This window comes from Pelophylax lessonae (genome assembly GCF_965119305.1).
Source record: "Pelophylax lessonae genome assembly, chromosome: 5".
NCBI classification, from domain to species: domain Eukaryota; kingdom Metazoa; phylum Chordata; class Amphibia; order Anura; family Ranidae; genus Pelophylax; species Pelophylax lessonae.
This window is the reverse complement of record NC_138772.1, coordinates 235,789,716-235,806,876: the sequence shown is the minus strand read 5'-3', so window position 1 is coordinate 235,806,876 and position 17,161 is coordinate 235,789,716. Positions and strand designations below refer to the sequence as shown.

Genomic DNA, 17,161 nt, shown 5'->3' with positions numbered 1-17,161 from the left:
AGCTAACTATAACAGGTTTGTAAATTTATTTAAATATTTGTTTTCCCTTGAAAATCATTTTAAAAGTGATTGTAAACTTTTATAATTTTTTTTTTTATAAGTTTTTATACTTACCTGCTCTGTGCAATAAAATTGCACAGAGCAGCCCCAAACATTCCCCTCTCAGGTCCCCAATCAGTGCTTCGGGCTCCTCCTCCTCTTGGTGTGCCACCATAGGAAACCACTTCCCAGTATGGTACACCTTCAGGCTCGATCACAACTCGCGCTGCCTGCGTCTATAGACACAGACAGCATGACTCAGCCCAGCCACCTCGTCACAGGAATTGATTGACAGCAGAGCGAGCAGGAGGAAGGGAGAGAGCCACTACAGATGGGCACAAAGAAAGATTATGTGAGCACACAACAGTGCTGCACAAATAAGGCACATAGAGGATTTAAAATTGGCATTCTGTGTCCTTAAGACACAGAGCGTGGCCCAGCCACTCCTTCGCTCGGCCTCACTGACTGTGATTGAAAGCAGTGGAAGCCAATGTCCAGTCCTTCAGATGCCTTTTTGTTTTTTTTTGGGGGGGGGGATTTTAGGTTGATTTTCTGTCTCTATCATTTAAAATATACCTATGATAAAAATGTATAGACCCTTCATTTCTTTGTAAGTGGGCAAATTTACAAAATTAGCGGGGATCAAATAATTTTCCCCACTGTAATTTTATTTTTAGATATGATATATATAGTTTTTTTTGTAAGGTTTTATCTCTTTATTCATAATTGTATATATTTTTAAATTTAAGGGGCTAATTTTAACAATATATTTTACTTCTGATTATAACATTGTTATGGTATATTTTCTTTTGGTGTATATGTATTTCATATGGATAGATGTATGTATGTATGTATGATTACCGTTTAATATCTCTTAGCATCCATTTGATATAGTTATGTAGTAGCAAGGAGGTTTCTGTTAATAACTAGCGCTGTACATTAGGCTACAGAAATCCAGTTGTTAAAATGCATCTTCCGCTTCTTCCTATGGTTGCCTAACAGGAATTGGCTAAAAAAATGCCATAAACTCTGTGTGCTGTGATGGTTTTTATGTGTCTCTTTCCAATTGGTTTCCTTTGGCTTTGAGTTTAACATTTTTTTTGGGTGGGTTATGAAGCATAGCAGATGTATATGTTTATTATATAAGGTTCCTTGAAAATGTATTCACACCCCTTGAATTTTTCCACAATTTTGACATGTTACAACCAAAAACGTAAATGTATTTTATTGGGATTGTATGTGATAGACCAACACAAAGTGGCACATAATTGTGAAATGGAACGAAAATGATAAATGGTTTTCACTTTATTTGTACAAAAAAATATATATCTTAAGTGTGGCATTAATTTGTAATTGGCCCCTTTTTACTCTGATACCCCTAACTAAAATCTAATGAAACAATTGCCTTCAGAAGTCACCTAATTAGTAAATAGAGTCCATCCGTGTGTAATTTAATCTCAGTATAAATACAGCTGGTCTGTGAAGCCCTCAGAGGTTTCTTAAAGCGGAGTTCCACCCTGGATTTTTTTTTTTTTTTTTTTTAATACCCCCGGGACAGTCAGGGCTAGTGCATTCCACAATGGCTAGCCTCTGATCTGTCCCGGGTTGCACTTACCTGTTAGGACAAATACTTACCTTGAAAACGTCTTGTCCAGCGCTGCCATCTCAGATGTGGGCAGCTTGAAGCCAGCGAGATCCCCTTCGGCGTCTTCTTCCGCCTTCTTTGGTCCCACGATGCTCTGCGCCGGCCCCGACGTCACTTCCGGGTCGCGCGCGTCATCCCTCTACAGCTTCTGGGCATGCCCAGAAGCTGTTTAGAAGGGGATGACGCGCGCGACCCGGAACTGACGTCGGGGCCGGTGCAGGCGCAATGATTCCTGGGAGCTATGACGTTCAGCTCCCAGGAATCATTGCAGAGCCAGGAAGTGACGACGGGCCGCGGCCGAGGAAGAAGGAAGTAAGGTAAGTATTTTTTCTTCGCTACGAGGTAAGTAAAAAAAAAAAAATATGCGATTATCCATTTCTTTTTCAGGTGACCCGGAGCGAGAAGATGGAGGTAAGTATAAAAATAGGGTGGAACTCCACTTTAAGAACCTTAAAGAGCAAACAGCATCATGAAGGCCAAGAAACACACCAGACAGGTCGGGGATAAAGTTGTGGAGAAATCTAAAGCAGGGTTAGGTTATAAAAAAAAAATATCCCACGCTTTGAACATCTCATGGAGCACTGAATGGAAAGAATATGTCACAACTGCAAACCTACCAAGACATGGCCGTAGTCCTAAGCTGACATGCTGGGTAAGGAGAGCATTATTCAGAAAAGCAAGAGGCACATGGTAACTCTGGAGGAGCTGCAGAGAACCACGGCTCAGGTGGGAGAATCTGTCCATGGGACAGCTATTAGTCGCGCACTGCACAAATCCGCCCTTTATGGAAGAGTGGCAAGAAGAAAGCAGTTGTTGAAGAAAAGCCATAAGAAGTCCTGTTTACAGTTTGCGAGAAGCCATGTGGGGGACACAGCAAAGATGTGGAAGAAGTGTCTCTGTTCAGATGAGATCAAAACTGAACTTTTTTGGCCTAAAAGCAAAACGCTATATGTAGCAGAAAACTAACACAGCACATCAACTCTGAACTAGGGATAGACCGATTATCGGCAAAGCCGATTATATCGAGTGGCCGATCTGCACTTTCCCCGATATATCGGAATAAGCACCCTGAGGTTACCGTTATTTTGGGAAAGTGCTGTACCGGAGTGATGCCTGCAGCTAGAAGCATCACCCCGGTACCGGCGTCCATAACTGAAGGTCGGCTGTCTTGTAATGACAACTGATGCAGCTGAAAAGCCGCTCGGCTGTCATTACAAGGAGCCGGCGGGGATGTCTCCCCTCCTCCCGCTGCCTTCAGAGACCCGGCCATCCTACCTGCACGGCCGCCGAAGACCCGGCCGCATTATGCTCTGATCGGGTCTCCGTGTAAAAACCCGGAAGTGATGTCATGACATCACCGGGTACTCGGCGCCAAATGCTTTTAAGTGCAGAGGAGTGGTTTAGGGCTCTTTAAGACCCCCCCCCCCAGATCCCTCCATAAGAGTACCTGTGTCGAAAAAAAAAATGTAAATGTCCGAAAATATCGGCAGATATCAATATGCGATGACCAAAGCATCGGCAATAAAAAAACGAGACTACTCTGAACACACCATCCCCACCGTGAAACATGGTGGTGACAGCATCATGTTGCAGAAATGCTTTGCTTCAGCAGGAACAGGGAAGCTGGTCAGAGTACATGGGAAGATGGATGAAGCCAAATACAGGGCAATCTTAGAAGAAAACCTGTTAGAGTCTGCAAAAGACTTGAGACTGGGGCGCAGGTTTACCTTCTAGCACAGGGATCCTCAAACTACGGCCCTCCAGCTGTTACAGAACTACACGCCCCATGAGGCATTGTAAAACTGATATTTACAGACCTGACTAGGCATGATGGGAATTGTAGTTTCTGAACAACTGGAGGGCCATAGTTTGAAGACCCCTGTTCTAGCAGGACAATGAACCTAAACATACAGCCAGAGCTACAATAGAATGGTTTAGATGAAAGCATATTCATGTGTTAGAATGGCCCAGTCAAAATCCAGACCTAAATCCAATTGAGAATTGGTGGCAAGACTTGAAAGTTGCTGTTCAGATGCTCTCCATCCAATCTGAAAGAGCTTGAGCTATTTTGCAAAGAAGAGTGGGCAAACCTTTCACTCTCTGGATGTGCAAAGCTGGTAGAGACATACCCATAAAGACTTGCAGCTGTAATTACAGTGAAAGGTGGTTCTACAAAGGATTGACTTGGGGGCTGAATACAAATGCACGCCACGCTTTTCAGATATTTATTTGTAAAAAATTGTGAAAAAACATTTATCATTTTCCTTCCACTTCACAAATATGTGCCACTTTGTGTTTTTCTATCACATAAAATCCAAATAAAATACATTTAAGTGTTTTGTTGTAACATGAAAAATGGGGAAAATTTCAAGGGGTATTAATACTTTCAAGGCACTGGAGATTATTTGATTTGCATTTTGCACATGTTTTAGATGTTTGGTTTGCACAGTTATTTTTGGATATGAATGAGCTCCTCATTTTTAAATTTATTTTGTTTTATTGAGTGCGGAGTGGGATTAATAATTTTCAATTACAAAAAAAGCCTTGTCGGTATTGACGGCCATACCTCTGAGGAAATTCCACCCAGGAACGCAAAACATCAGCTTGGTCCCACAAAGTCCTCGCGTAGTGATTTGCGAGATCCACTGGAAGCCTAGTCAAAGGGCCTGGTTCGGAACCTGGGGGGGAACCCCACGCCGTTTTTTTTTTTCCCCATTTTGGCATGGAGTTCCCCCTCAAGATTCTCACAGCGCAAGTCGGATCATCCTGATCCAACTTGCGGTGCACCTTCCATTCAAATCAATAGGCTCCCATAGGGAACCATTGATTTTGAATGGAGGCAGAAAAAACGCTGCTAAAAGCGACGTGGCCAAACGTGCAATAACTCAAATGGAAAAAGCTACTAAAAGGACGTTTTTACAGCTGCTTTTTCCTGGCGTTAGAAGTGGCTCTGCAGTTCGTTTTTTCTGACGCCCCGTGTGCATGAGGGCTTATGGTTATTCTTTAGTCCCTGAGTGATGAACAGAAGCTGAAGTCTTTGTAGTGTGAAATATTTACTTCATGCAGGGAGGACGTTTTGAGTCATTTGATTTATTTTAAGTTTCTTTTTATACATGCGCCGTTTCAGGTATACTTTTTGCGAGTGTGTTTCTATGCATCTCTTTTCAATAAAGTCCTGCATAGAGCATTAGATTGGCTTGTTTTTATTTTTTTTTTTGACCTGAGAGAAAAGCCACACCTTTTGGGTGAAATCATTATGGTTCCGGAACTTCATGTGAAGTTGGTCTGGGGTTGAATTCTGGAGACTGGCCAGTGTATGTCAAGCTAGTTTGACCCGAGGAGCTTGCATGATCTATAGCATGGAGATCAATGTCTTAGGTAAGCAGATTCTAGATCAGTGTGCAGGTGGAAGGAGTGGGACAACCAGTTTTGTGCGTCACTTATTTCTTTTACTGGAAAGAATGACTTTTTTGACATGCTGAAGTTTATGGTGATTGGTGTGATGTTTTCAAAAAAATTATCTTGTTGATTGTAAAACATTATATTTGTTTTTTTCACTTTTTTTTTTTTTTAAGTTTACTCACAGTATTTAGGATAATGTACTAGTTCATTTTAGCTAGGGGAGATCAGTGAATAGATGTTGGTTCCCCTTCCCTTTCTACCTAGCAGAACCATTGGGGGGGGGGGGGGGGGTCCAGAGCCCGCAGGTGAGATAGCAGAGCTGGGGAAACAGGGGTTAGGGGACCACTACGGGATGTCCGTGGAAGTGGTCGGGCAGCTGTACAGCAATCCAATTTGGTTTCACCTGACAGTTGGCCTGTACAAAAGTATAATTATAAGCACTTCATTATTGGACTGATTTATGGCCTTTCCAACCAGGCATGTTCTAAATGGATGAGGTTCACTCCCTTATTTACTTTTTTCTTCTTTTATTAGGCCTTCAAAGAAACGATGGTTTGAAAGCAGTGGAAGTATTGCCTATCTTAAAAGAAAAAGTTGCATACCTGTCTGGTAAGTTATGGCACAAAGTTTTCTGTTGTATTTAACATGCTGATTTCTGTTATACTTTAAAAACATGTTAAACTAAAAGGTGTGATGGTAAAGTTGATATGTATGCCTCTGTGGAGCCCCTGGTTTCCAGACTTTTATACTGGGCCTTGTCTTCTGTCAGGTTGACGCTCAGGCTCTGTTCACATCTAGCCGTTCTGGAAGCTGTCTTTTCCAATGGCGATTTTTATTTTTTTGCACTATAAACAAAAAAAGAGCGTCAATTTTGAAAAAATATTTTTCAATTTTTTTTATGAAATTCCCAAAATAAAATAAAAAAATGTAAAAATCAAAATGTTTTAATATTTTAGGCCAATTTGTTTTCGGCTACATATTTTTGGTAAAAAAAATCTCAATAAGCATATTTTACTTGGTTTGCGCAAAAGCTATTGCGTTTCACTAACTAAGGGAAAGATTTAAGTCTTTTTTTTTTTTTTTTTTAACCAATAATGGCGAAATCTGCGATTTTTTTTTTCTTTTTTTTTTGCGGGACTGCGACATTGCGGCCGACAGATCGGACCCCTGACTAACATTTTTGACACTTTTGGGGGTACCAGTGACATTACCACAGTAATCAGTGCTATACTGCACTGTTTATTGTAAAAATGACACTGGCAGGGAAGGGGTTAACTTTATTAGAGATCAAGGCGTTAAGTGTGTCCCTAGGGGTGTGCTTCTAACTGTCAAGGGGCGTAGCATTTGATGTAACCACAGAGACATACGATCCTACATAGCAGGATCATATGATCTCTGCAGTTACACCAGGGAGAATGACAGGCGGCTTTGTTTACATTAGCCGCCTGCCTTTCTCCCTCTCCAGCGGGAGATTGCAAGTGACCGGCGGACATCGGAGCTGCCGGTCACTCGCGCAGGGATGCCCGTGAACGATCGAGGGCGGGAGCGCTCCCCCGGCGGCGCGCGCTTGCCCCCTACAGGCTCCTGAGCGAGCGACGTAGTACTATGTCGCTTTGCACAGGAGGGGCTGACTGCCGCAGTAAATGTACTTGCGGCGGTCGGCAAGCGGTTAAAACTGAATGTTAAAAGCAAGTGAAATTTTCAAATGGCCTTCTTTTATTCAGTGAATGTATAAAGATTTTTTCGTATGAATATTCTGGTCCGAAAATCAATACGTGTATGGCCAGCATAAGCTTGGTAAACACTTATGCCGTTTGCTTTTAATCTGTTTCTGTAGTGCATTTTGTTGTGCGTTTTGCCTTTTAGCATACGCAATTTTGCTACAATTTGCGTTTTGCAATTTGTATGCTTTTTTTTTTTTTTTTCTTTCTGGGCCAATTTGTTGTGGGGTAGATTAAAAAAAGCAAACCGCAGCAAAAACGCACTACATGCTTTTCTGCAGCTTCCCCACTGAAGTCTATTAAAGCAAAAAAAGCACAGTTTTGTGTTGAAAAAAGTCCTTGACCCTTTCCAAATACTCAGCGGCTTAAAAAAGCATAGATGTGAACGTGTCCCATAGAAAACCATGTTAAATGATCTCTAGTGCGTTTCTGCCAAAAGCACCACAAAACACCATAGGTGTGAACCATGCCCAAGATGTTTAGTAGCAGCAGCTTGCTTTTTTTTTTGTATCACCTGTCATAATGGGGTTAAAAAAAAACTAAAATTAGCCCTTTTCGTTCCACTTCATGATTGTGTCCCACTTGTTGTTGATTCTTCACAAAAAAATACAGTTTTATATCTGTTTGAAGCCTGAAATGTGGCAAAAGGTCGTAAAGTTCAAGGGGGCCAAATACTTTCACAAGGCACTGTATGTATATATGTATATATATAATATATATATAATATATTTATTGTGTGTGTGCATATGTATGTGTATATGTATATGTGTGTATGTGTATGTGTATGTATATATAATATGTATGTGTGTGTGTGTAATAAATACACCCAGAAATAGGATATGTGGTCATTTTAACTAGGAGTCAGACATGAAACTATATGAAGGGTGGAAGGGAGATGTATTGTACATTTTTTTTATTAAAGTAGAACTAAAAGCGGAGACTTTTTTTTATGTTTTTTTAATTTTTTTTTCATGGATATGATCATTTTAATTTTAATTCACAATACTAGTAAAAGTTTACGTTAAATGTAATTTTAATGCCCTTTTATATTACCTCCACCTTCTCTGTGCAGGAAAGAACAGCATCTGAACCCAGAGTCTTTAGGCTCCATGCACACAGGACGTCATAAAAACGTGCTCCAAAGCTGTTTACTTGACGCCGGGAAACAGCAGCTGTAAAAACATGCTTTCAGTAGCTTTTTCCATTAGCGTTATTGCACGTTTGGCCACAGTAGCTTTTAGCAGCGTTTTTTCTGCCTCCATTCAAAATCAATGGTTCCCTATGGGAGCCTATTGATTTGAATGGAAGTCGCACCGCAGGTCGGATCAGGGTGATCCTACTTGCGGCGTGACTTGCGCTGTGGGAATCTTGAGGGGGAACTCAACGCCAAAATGGGGAAAAAAACGGCGTGGGGTTCCCCCCCAGGTTCCGGCGTGGGGTCCCCCCCCAAAATCCATACCAGACCCTTATCCAAGCATGCAGCCCGGCATACCAGGAAAGGGGAGGGGACGAGCGAGCGGCCCCACCCCCCCTGGACCATACCAGGCCACATGCCCTCAACATGGTGTGGGTGCTTTGGGGCAGGGGGGGCTCTGCACCCCCCACCTCAAAGCACCTTGCCCCCATGTTGATGAGGACAAGGGCCTCATCCCCACAACCCTGGCCGGTGGTTGTGGGGGTCTGCGGGCAGGGGGCTCATCGGAATCTGGAAGCCCCCTTTAACAAGGGGGCCCCCCCAGATCCCGGCCCCCCTCCCTATGTGAATGGGTATGGTGTACACTGTACCCCTACCTATTCACCCCATAAAAGGCAGTGTGTGTAAATAACGACAGGAGACGTTTTGGAAAGTTTATTAAAAATCTTCATCCCGTCTTCTCCCTCTCCGGTCTTCTGCTCTTTTGCTCTCAGCTCTTCTTCTTCCTCCGGTCCTCCTCCGACTACGTCTCGGGCGATTTATGCCGGTCTCCGATCTCTGCAGCTTATTATATAGCCATTAGGGGCGTGGCCGCCAGATGACGTCATCGGGAGACCCCGCCCACTTGTGTCACATATAACGTCATCTGTGACATAAGGGGGCGGGGTCTCCAGATGACGTCATCTGGCGGCCACGCCCATAATGGCTATATAATAAGCTACAGAGACCGGCATAATCGCCGGAGACGTCGTCGTCGGAGGAAGAAGAGGAGCCGAGAGCAAAAGAGCAGAAGACCGGAGAGAAGAAGACCAGACAAAAGCAGACAGCAAAAGAACAGAAGACCGGAGAGGGAGAAGACGGGATGTTGAGGGCGTGTGGCCTGGTATGGTCCAGGGGGGGGCGCTCGCTCATCCCCTCCCCTTTCCTTGGCTACCGGGCTGCATGCTCGGATAAGGGTTTGGTATGGATTTTGGGGGTCCCCAGGCCGTTTTTTTCCCCATTTTGGCGTGGAGTTCCCCCTCAAGATTCTCAGCGCAAGTCGCACCGCTAGTCAAATCATCCTGATCCGACTTGCGATGCGTCTTACATTCAAATCAATAGGTTCACATAGGGAACCATTGATTTTGAAAGGAAGAAAAAAAACGTATAACGTGGCTTAACGCACGTTAAGCAACGTTATTCAGCCTTTAGCAGCGTTGACGTTTTTACAGCTTGACGCTGCAGCTCCAGAACGCACTGGTCCTGTTTTTTTTTTTTTTTTTGCATCTATTAAACGCCTATGCCACTTGGAGCTCCTAAAAGCTCTATGTGTGCATGAGGCCATAGAATAACATGGACGGGCGTTCTGCAGCTGCAAAAAAAAAAAACGTCTGACGCTGCTAACAGCAGCTCCAAAAACGTCCAGTGTGCATGGGGCCTAAATCCTGGTTTCAGTTTTCCGCTTGGAAACATTTGCTGCTCTCTCACAACCCCAGAATAATAAACATCTATAAAGTCAGCGCTCCACCCACAAGGATATTAAAGTTATAAAAGTAGAAAAAAATGAAAATAACAATAATCAATAAGTTGCTAGCAAATTAAAAGGAGTATACAACACCGTTTCAGTAAAATTTGTCTTCCAACAAGACAATGATCCAAAACGTAAAGCAAAATCTACAATGGAATGGTTCACAAATAAACATATCCAGGTGTTAGAATGGCCAAGTCAAAGTCCAGACCTGAATCCAATCGAGAATCTATGGAAAGAACTGAAAAGTGCTGTTCACAAACGCTCTCCATCCAACCTCACTGAGCTCGAGCTGTTTTGCAAGGAGGAATGAGCAAAAATTTCAGTCTCTCGATGTGCAAAACTGATAGAGACATACCCCAAGCGACTTACAGCTGTAATCCCAGCAAAAGGTGGCGCTACAAAGTATTAACTTAAGGGGGCTGAATAATTTTGCACGCCCAATTTTTCAGTTTTTTATTTGTTAACAAAGTTTGAAATATCCAATAAATTTCGTTCCACTTCATGATTGTGTACCTCTTGTTGATTCTTCACAAAAATTACAGTTTTATATCTTTATGTTTGAAGCCTGAAATGTGGCAAAAGGTCGCAAAGTTCAAGGGGGCCGAATACTTTCGCAAGACACTGTAAACAATTAATGAGAATGAAGGAGTCCGAATGGTCTGATCCACCCATATAATAGGATCAAAGGCGCTTGAGGTCTGTGTGACCTAGGGATGTCTTTGAAGAGGCATTGATTACCACCTTTACTCACTGGAGCACCTGATTCATAGGAAATTAACCCCTACACCATTTGTATACACTTTTTGGATCACAGTTCACCATTAATGCACTATTGAAGCACTATTTTTAAATATTGCTAATTTATTTACTCATGAAGGATTGATTGTATTTATATTTATTATATTGGAACTTTTGAAGATACAATAAGTGCAGCACTATTGTCAAGTACCTTAAAGAATTATATTTATTTATTGATTTTTGGCACTGTCTAGCACTTTAGTGAACCATATTTATTCTTTTATTGGTTGCACTGCTCAATACTGAGTAAAGTATAAGTTTTCAACTCGCACTTAATAGTAAACATTCTCAGCAATTTTGCACACAAGAGCTAGCACTTTATTTCGAACACTCACAGCATTATTTGCACACTAGTACCAGCACTTTATGTGTAATTAAAAATATATCCAACCTAGTACAAATATTTTATCTATAGCAGCGCCTTTTTACTTTTTTTACCTATAAGAGCAATAAAATGTGTCCGGGCCAGTACACCAGGTAAAAAAAAAAAACAAACAAACTCCAGAATCTCTTAAAAAAAAAAAAAAAAAAAATAAATCATGTTCACATGTGGCACTGTGGGAAAAAAAGGAAAAAGAAAATCACACAGCACAGTGTGGGAACCTCATCCCTAAACAAACTCCAGAGCAAGCTCCAACTACTAACAGAACCGTCTACTGTGGGGTACTCCTAAGGGCCTATATAGTGGTGTCTCACAGGTAGGCTAAAATAGGCAAAACGAAAACCTGCAATAAACCAAAACGTGAAAATTCAATGTAGGTGTAGGAGTATCCAAGAACTAGGCAAGCAGGATGGGTGGTTGACATGATTAGGAACAAGCTCACAGAATACTCAGTCAGGAGAAACCTGAAGGTTAGGAGTGTACATCAACGCAAAGGGGTTGAATGGGAACTGAAGCTCATATTAAAAGAAGGGGTATGAAGACTAAAGCCTCGTACACACGTACCGATCGTCGGCCGAACGATCGGCCGTCTTTTGTCCAGGGCTGTCGTGTCTGTTGAAAACTGCAAAAGACTGCACACAAATTTTGTCGGACAACAGCAGCCGACTGCAGAAGTGATGTCATGTGATGGTTAACTTTCCTTGTCTTTTTTTATTTTCTGAGCATGCCCAGTCTTGCAAATCTGCTGTCTGTCGGCCGAAATCTGTACTGACTGGCGAACAATCGGCCGTCCTGGTGTTGGCCAACAAAAATTTTAATGCTTGCACGACAGATTCTGTTCGGCCAAAAATGCGCTGTCGGAAGCATCATACTAACAAGCCTACGATCGGTCGTCGGCCGAATATTTACGGCCGACAATCGGTACGTGTGTACGGGGCATAAGGCTGGGTTCACATCTAATACGGATGAAGCTCACAGCAGGGGTCCGATGCATCCCTGTTCTCCATTTAAGAAACTAATTAAACCCAAATGTTTGCCTGAATTCGGACCAGAAACAGGTCCAAAGATGCACAGAACCCCCTGTGCAATCCGGTCCGCAGCCGCCACGGAGACGTGTGAACCGGCTCCATTGAGAGCCGGGCACACTCTCCTGTCGGGCAAATTGGCACTTCCAATTGGAACTAGCCAATTCGTACTTGTGTGAGCCCAGCCTTAAAATTGTCACTGGTACGGCAAGGTAGACAGGTCATCATGTTTCTAACTAGCTTTCAGCTGTAGCTGGGTGTTGAAGCAAATGACTGTGCCTCCATCCAGAAACCGGAGTTGACTAGGATAAAGCAAGCTGTATTTAAGACCTCGGTCATGTGCACTCTTGCGGATGTCAGTGAAAGAGTGGCGGCGTTGCTGCACTTCAGGAGAATAATCTGTAAAGTGAGATTTTAGCTTTCTCCTAAATTAACCCGTTGGCATTTCTTGCAGCCACCAGAAACATATCCTGTTCTCCTATAATTCAAAGCTTGATGAGAAAGGGCCACAGTGGGGCTCCTGGTGCAGGGGGGAACCGATGCGCCTGCTCAACCATAAAGATAGGCAACAGGTCTTAAACGCCCAGGAGTTTCACCAGAAGGGCCTCAGCAAATTTGGTGGGTTTGGAGCCTTTAGTGTGCTCTGGAATGCCCACCACCCAAAGATTTTTGCAGTGAAGGGGATTCTCCATATCGTTTTTCTTGTGTAGAGCCTTCACCTGTCGCTGCAAGACTCATAGCTCCCTGGAGTCAGTATGGACCGTGTCATCAATAGTGGAATGGTGAGACTCAGCCTCTGACCGCCTGGCGCAATGCTTCTTCAGGTCATGCTTAATGAGGCTGGTGTCTGTGGGCAGGGAGTCAATCTTGGAGCTCAGAGTTTCCTTTACAGGAGGTGATAGCTGCCAGACGATTCGCAACAGATAGCTTCGTCTCCTCCATGTCCACAGAGGATGTCTGCATGCCTACCAAGACTGCTGAGCTGGTAGAACGTGTGGGCAAGGTGGCTGCTGATATTGGAGAGTGCAAAGGCCCCGCTGAAGATCACTGAAAGCTGTAAATTGCTTGTATAATAAATTTCAAAAATCATTTTACAGAGAAAACACATCCTTGCATGTCAGAGGTGCCCTAAAGATATTAAACAAATACTTTATGCAGGACCATAATGAAAGTGTAAGTAGCGTTTCTCCCCATGGTTCTCATTCCAGAAACACTCTTTCTGCTGCTTCTGGATCATTACAAAGTGTTTGTACACCAGCAGCATCTTAAAAACAGAACTGCACTCTCTCAACCAACATTGACTATTTTAATCCTTTTGCTACTAGCATTAGTAAATAGATGGTAAAATATATCATCTTTTTTTTTTTTTTTTTGTTCTCAACTTTTTTTTTTTTTTTACATTTCTTAAGTTACTTCTTGGTTTCTGGCTTAGGCAAATTATGTTATACATCCCAAGAGTCTTCAGGAGGGGAGGAGGGATTTTCTCAGCCAAGCACATTCTCCTGTCTGCATTGCAAAATAAAAAAGTGCAGTATAATATAAATACAATATAAAATGTTTTTTTAAAAACTCTTCTCTTGCACAAGCACATATGCACACGAATGCATGCATACGGCGCAAATGTGTATATAAACGACAAATGTGCAACATATGTTTGAGATTGCTGTGCATGACAGAATGAGAGAAAGCAATCGAAGGCTATTATTTACGGCTTACTATAAGCTGATGTCCTGTAAAGACTTTTAAAGTGTTGCCTATGGGTATCGTACTTTTTTGCCTTGTCAAAGTTATTTTGAGTCTTGACATATTTCGTATCTATTTACTTGGCCCTTCTTTTTTTATTTTGCAAAAAATGTGGAGATTTTATTGAGTTTGTAGTTTGTACTTTGAAGTTTCAAAATTTAAGTGTATTTTTACGAAAATATAGATTTGAGAAGCTCAAATATCGTGAGATTAAGAAAAAAAATTCATTCACCACCATTTTATGTCACAGGATCTCTGCTTTCAAAAAATGTCTTGTTTTGGGGGTTGTAGGTAATCTTCATGACCAAAATGTCAATTTTCAACTTGTGTGTAAAAAAGGGAAACAAAGGTCCCCCTCTCCTTCTGATCACAGTTGGTAAGCAGGTGAAACTTGAAGTAGTGCTGCCATGAACGATTCTTGGATACTTGTAAATATTATTTGGGGTTTTATTTTTACTTTCAAAAATTTTGTTTTTCAGGAGGCAGAGATAAACGAGGGGGTCCAATTTTAACATTTCCAGCTCGAACCAATCATGACAGAATAAGACAAGAGGATCTCAGAAGACTCATATCCTATCTGGCTTGCATACCTAGGTTAGATTTATTTATTTTTTTGTTTTTACTTCTATTAAAGCTGTCATTTCTCTAATTTGTATTTATTTTAGAAATGTGTGCTGATAATTGCATGCTGCGTCCTATTGACTTCAGTGCAAAATTGTCTCGTTGACTTCAGTGCAAAATCATGCCCCCATTTGACTTCAGTGCAAAAATGCCAGCCACATTAACCACTTGCCGACCAGCCACCGCGGATATTTGGCGGCAGGTTCCCGCGAATCGCAATACCTGTACGGCGGTTCGCGCAAGCGATCCTGGGGGTGCGCGCCCCCATTCGCCAGCGGGGAAGCTGAGGCGTGGGCCCGGCGGCCGCGATTGCCACCGGGCACCTGCGATCGCTCCCAGTGGAGAGAGAACGGCGGTCTGCTGTTGTAAACACAGCAGACCTTTGTTCTCTCAGTAAACATCACAGGGCTCCTGTGTTCCTCCTATTTAGGAACACAGGTCCCTGTGATGATTCCATAAGCCCACCCCCCCACAGTTAAAAACACCCCCTAGGCTCACATTTAACCCTTTGCACGCCCCTGGGTTAACCCCTTCCCTATCTGTGTCTTTAGTATAGTAACAGTGTATATTTTTAGCACTAATTACTGTAGTAATGTCACTGGTCCCCCCTAAAAAAATGTCAGGTGTCCGATCTATCCGCTGCAGTGTCGCAGTCCCACTAAAAATCGCTGATCGCCGCCATTACTAGTAAAATAAATAAATATGATGTAAATCTTTCTCCTAGTTTCTTTTTACCAAAAATATGTAGCAGAATACAAATTGGCCTAAAATTATGAAAAAATTACATTTTTAATTTTTTTTTTTTGGAATGTTACATAGCAGAATTCTCAGTATTGTCGCTTTTTTTGTTTATAGCGGTAAAAAAAAAAATCATTGAGGTGATCAAATACCACCGAAAGAAAGCTCTATTTGTTGGAAAAAAGGACATCAATTTTATTTGGCTTAGCGTCGCATGCCCGCGCAATTGCCAGTTAAAGTAATGCCCCATACACACGTGCAGATTATCTGCAGACTTTTGTCTGCAGACTTACCAAAACCATATAATATGAGGTCAAACCTAAACACTTTCAATTTGTATGCAATCCGGAAGGCCCTTGCACTACATAGAAAAGGTAAATCTGCAGACAAAAGTCTGCAGATAATCTGCACGTGTGTATGGGGCATAACGCAGTGCGGAATCGCAAAACAATGGCCTGGTCATTAAGGGGAAAAGTCTTCCAGTCCAGAAGTGGCTAAATACTTTTTTAAAAATTAGACCGTTTTCTTTGTTTTTTTTTTTTTTTTATTTATTTCAGTTCTCGGCAAAGTGCATCCTGAATTTTCAGTTTTGGTTTCAGTCCAGCATTTTCATTTCGGTGCGCCGCTAATTTCTATGCAAAACGTTATTTTTCAGTTTTTGGATGGTGTGGTAATGTTCTGATGATTGTTGTCACAGAGACAGTGAGGTTAGATCCAAAATTTTAGAGTTGTCCCTAAAAAACAAAAGGTAAGGGCATATCTTCCAACAGGGACACTTGTTCAGGGGACAACTGTGTAAAGGGGATTTCCCCAAATGTTTAAAGATTTCCTCTGAAGTTTTTCATGTTTCTTGGACAGTAAGTGAAGGTAAACGTCCCCAATGGTACATGAATTGCAAAAAGTAAACTGGCAGTTTAAAACTTTCCCTACTTTAAGCTTTAACAAATTTAAAGTATGTATAGCCATTTTTCTAGTTTTGCATAAAATGTTCATCTTTACAGAAACAATGTAAAGGTGAACCAACACCGGACACCCTCAACCATGTAGCACAGCAAAAAATCTGAAATTCCATCCCTTCTCTAGAGCTTTCTGCCCTTTTGCAACATTTATCCTGTGTTTTATGTCCTAAAGACCAACTCCAGGGCATCAAAGTTTATAAATTTGTATTTGGGTCCATGTATCCTCTAGCGGATGCTCTAGTGGATTCTTGGGATCAGTACACATTGATTTGTGCCCTTTCTCCACTGAAGGTTCTTGCTCATCTGCTTCACTGGACTGTGAGAAGGAGGGAATTGCTGTGATTCCCATTTCTCTGCACTTGCCCAGGGGATACATGACCTTTTGTAAGAGTGCACCTGAGTGCTTTGTGGACTCTATTAGATTGGCAGGATCTTTTATCTACAATTTACCATCCTGCTTCACAATTGCAGGCTTTATTGGCATGGCTGTTTAAACTTTTCATGAGACAGGCATTTTGGATGTCTACAATGCTAAAGGTCACTTCCTGCAAGGTCTGTTTTCAGACGAGAGAGGAATACTTCACTTGAGGAGTCTCAGCGCTTTCACCCTTGAAGTTTCTCCATGGAGTGCATTATTTTCTTCCTTCAACTTTGTCTAGAACAGCATTTGGCTCTTAAGAATATGAAGGGCCAGTTTTCTGTCTCTCTGTTCTTCAGAAATTGAACCACTGCACGGCGTATTTTTAAACTGGCAGCCGTATTGTGCATGTAATCCTTTCTCGTTTTGCATAGGGACACAGTGATGTTGGGACCCAGGACTTCCTTCTTACCCATGGTAGTTTCAGGTCATTGTTTTTCCATTCCTTTGTCTAGCTTTAGTTCACCAAAATATAATTTCCCTCAAGTGTCTGGATGTTTGGATCTGTGAGTGCCTCATGGGCTTCTTGGCATGAAGCAACTGTTTCCAAGAAACCAACTGGTCTTCCATTAACCGTTTTTTTCTTAATTTTAACAGGTGTACTAATATGCCAGCTTCAGGCATAATGTCCTTTAGGCGACTCATTGAGCTGCAGGCAGTTCCCAGTTTTACTCTGTCTTTTCTTGTACATGTTGGTGTTTTTATTTTATTCTTTTATTAAAGAAACTCAATATATAATCCTTTTC

General features: G+C 42.1%; 1 protein-coding gene across 3 annotated transcripts in view; it reads left to right on the top strand.

Annotated features, from left to right (window-relative positions):
• The window catches only part of TRIO (trio Rho guanine nucleotide exchange factor), an 855,771-nt gene that overhangs the window by 81,727 nt on the left and 756,883 nt on the right, over positions 1–17,161 (top strand). For all 3 annotated transcript variants that reach the window (XM_082259530.1, XM_082259529.1, XM_082259531.1), the window contains exons 2-3: positions 5,621–5,695; positions 14,159–14,273. In XM_082259530.1, coding sequence (XP_082115656.1) covers positions 5,621–5,695; positions 14,159–14,273 — 190 coding nt within the window. The remainder of the gene's footprint in view (positions 1–5,620; positions 5,696–14,158; positions 14,274–17,161) is intronic.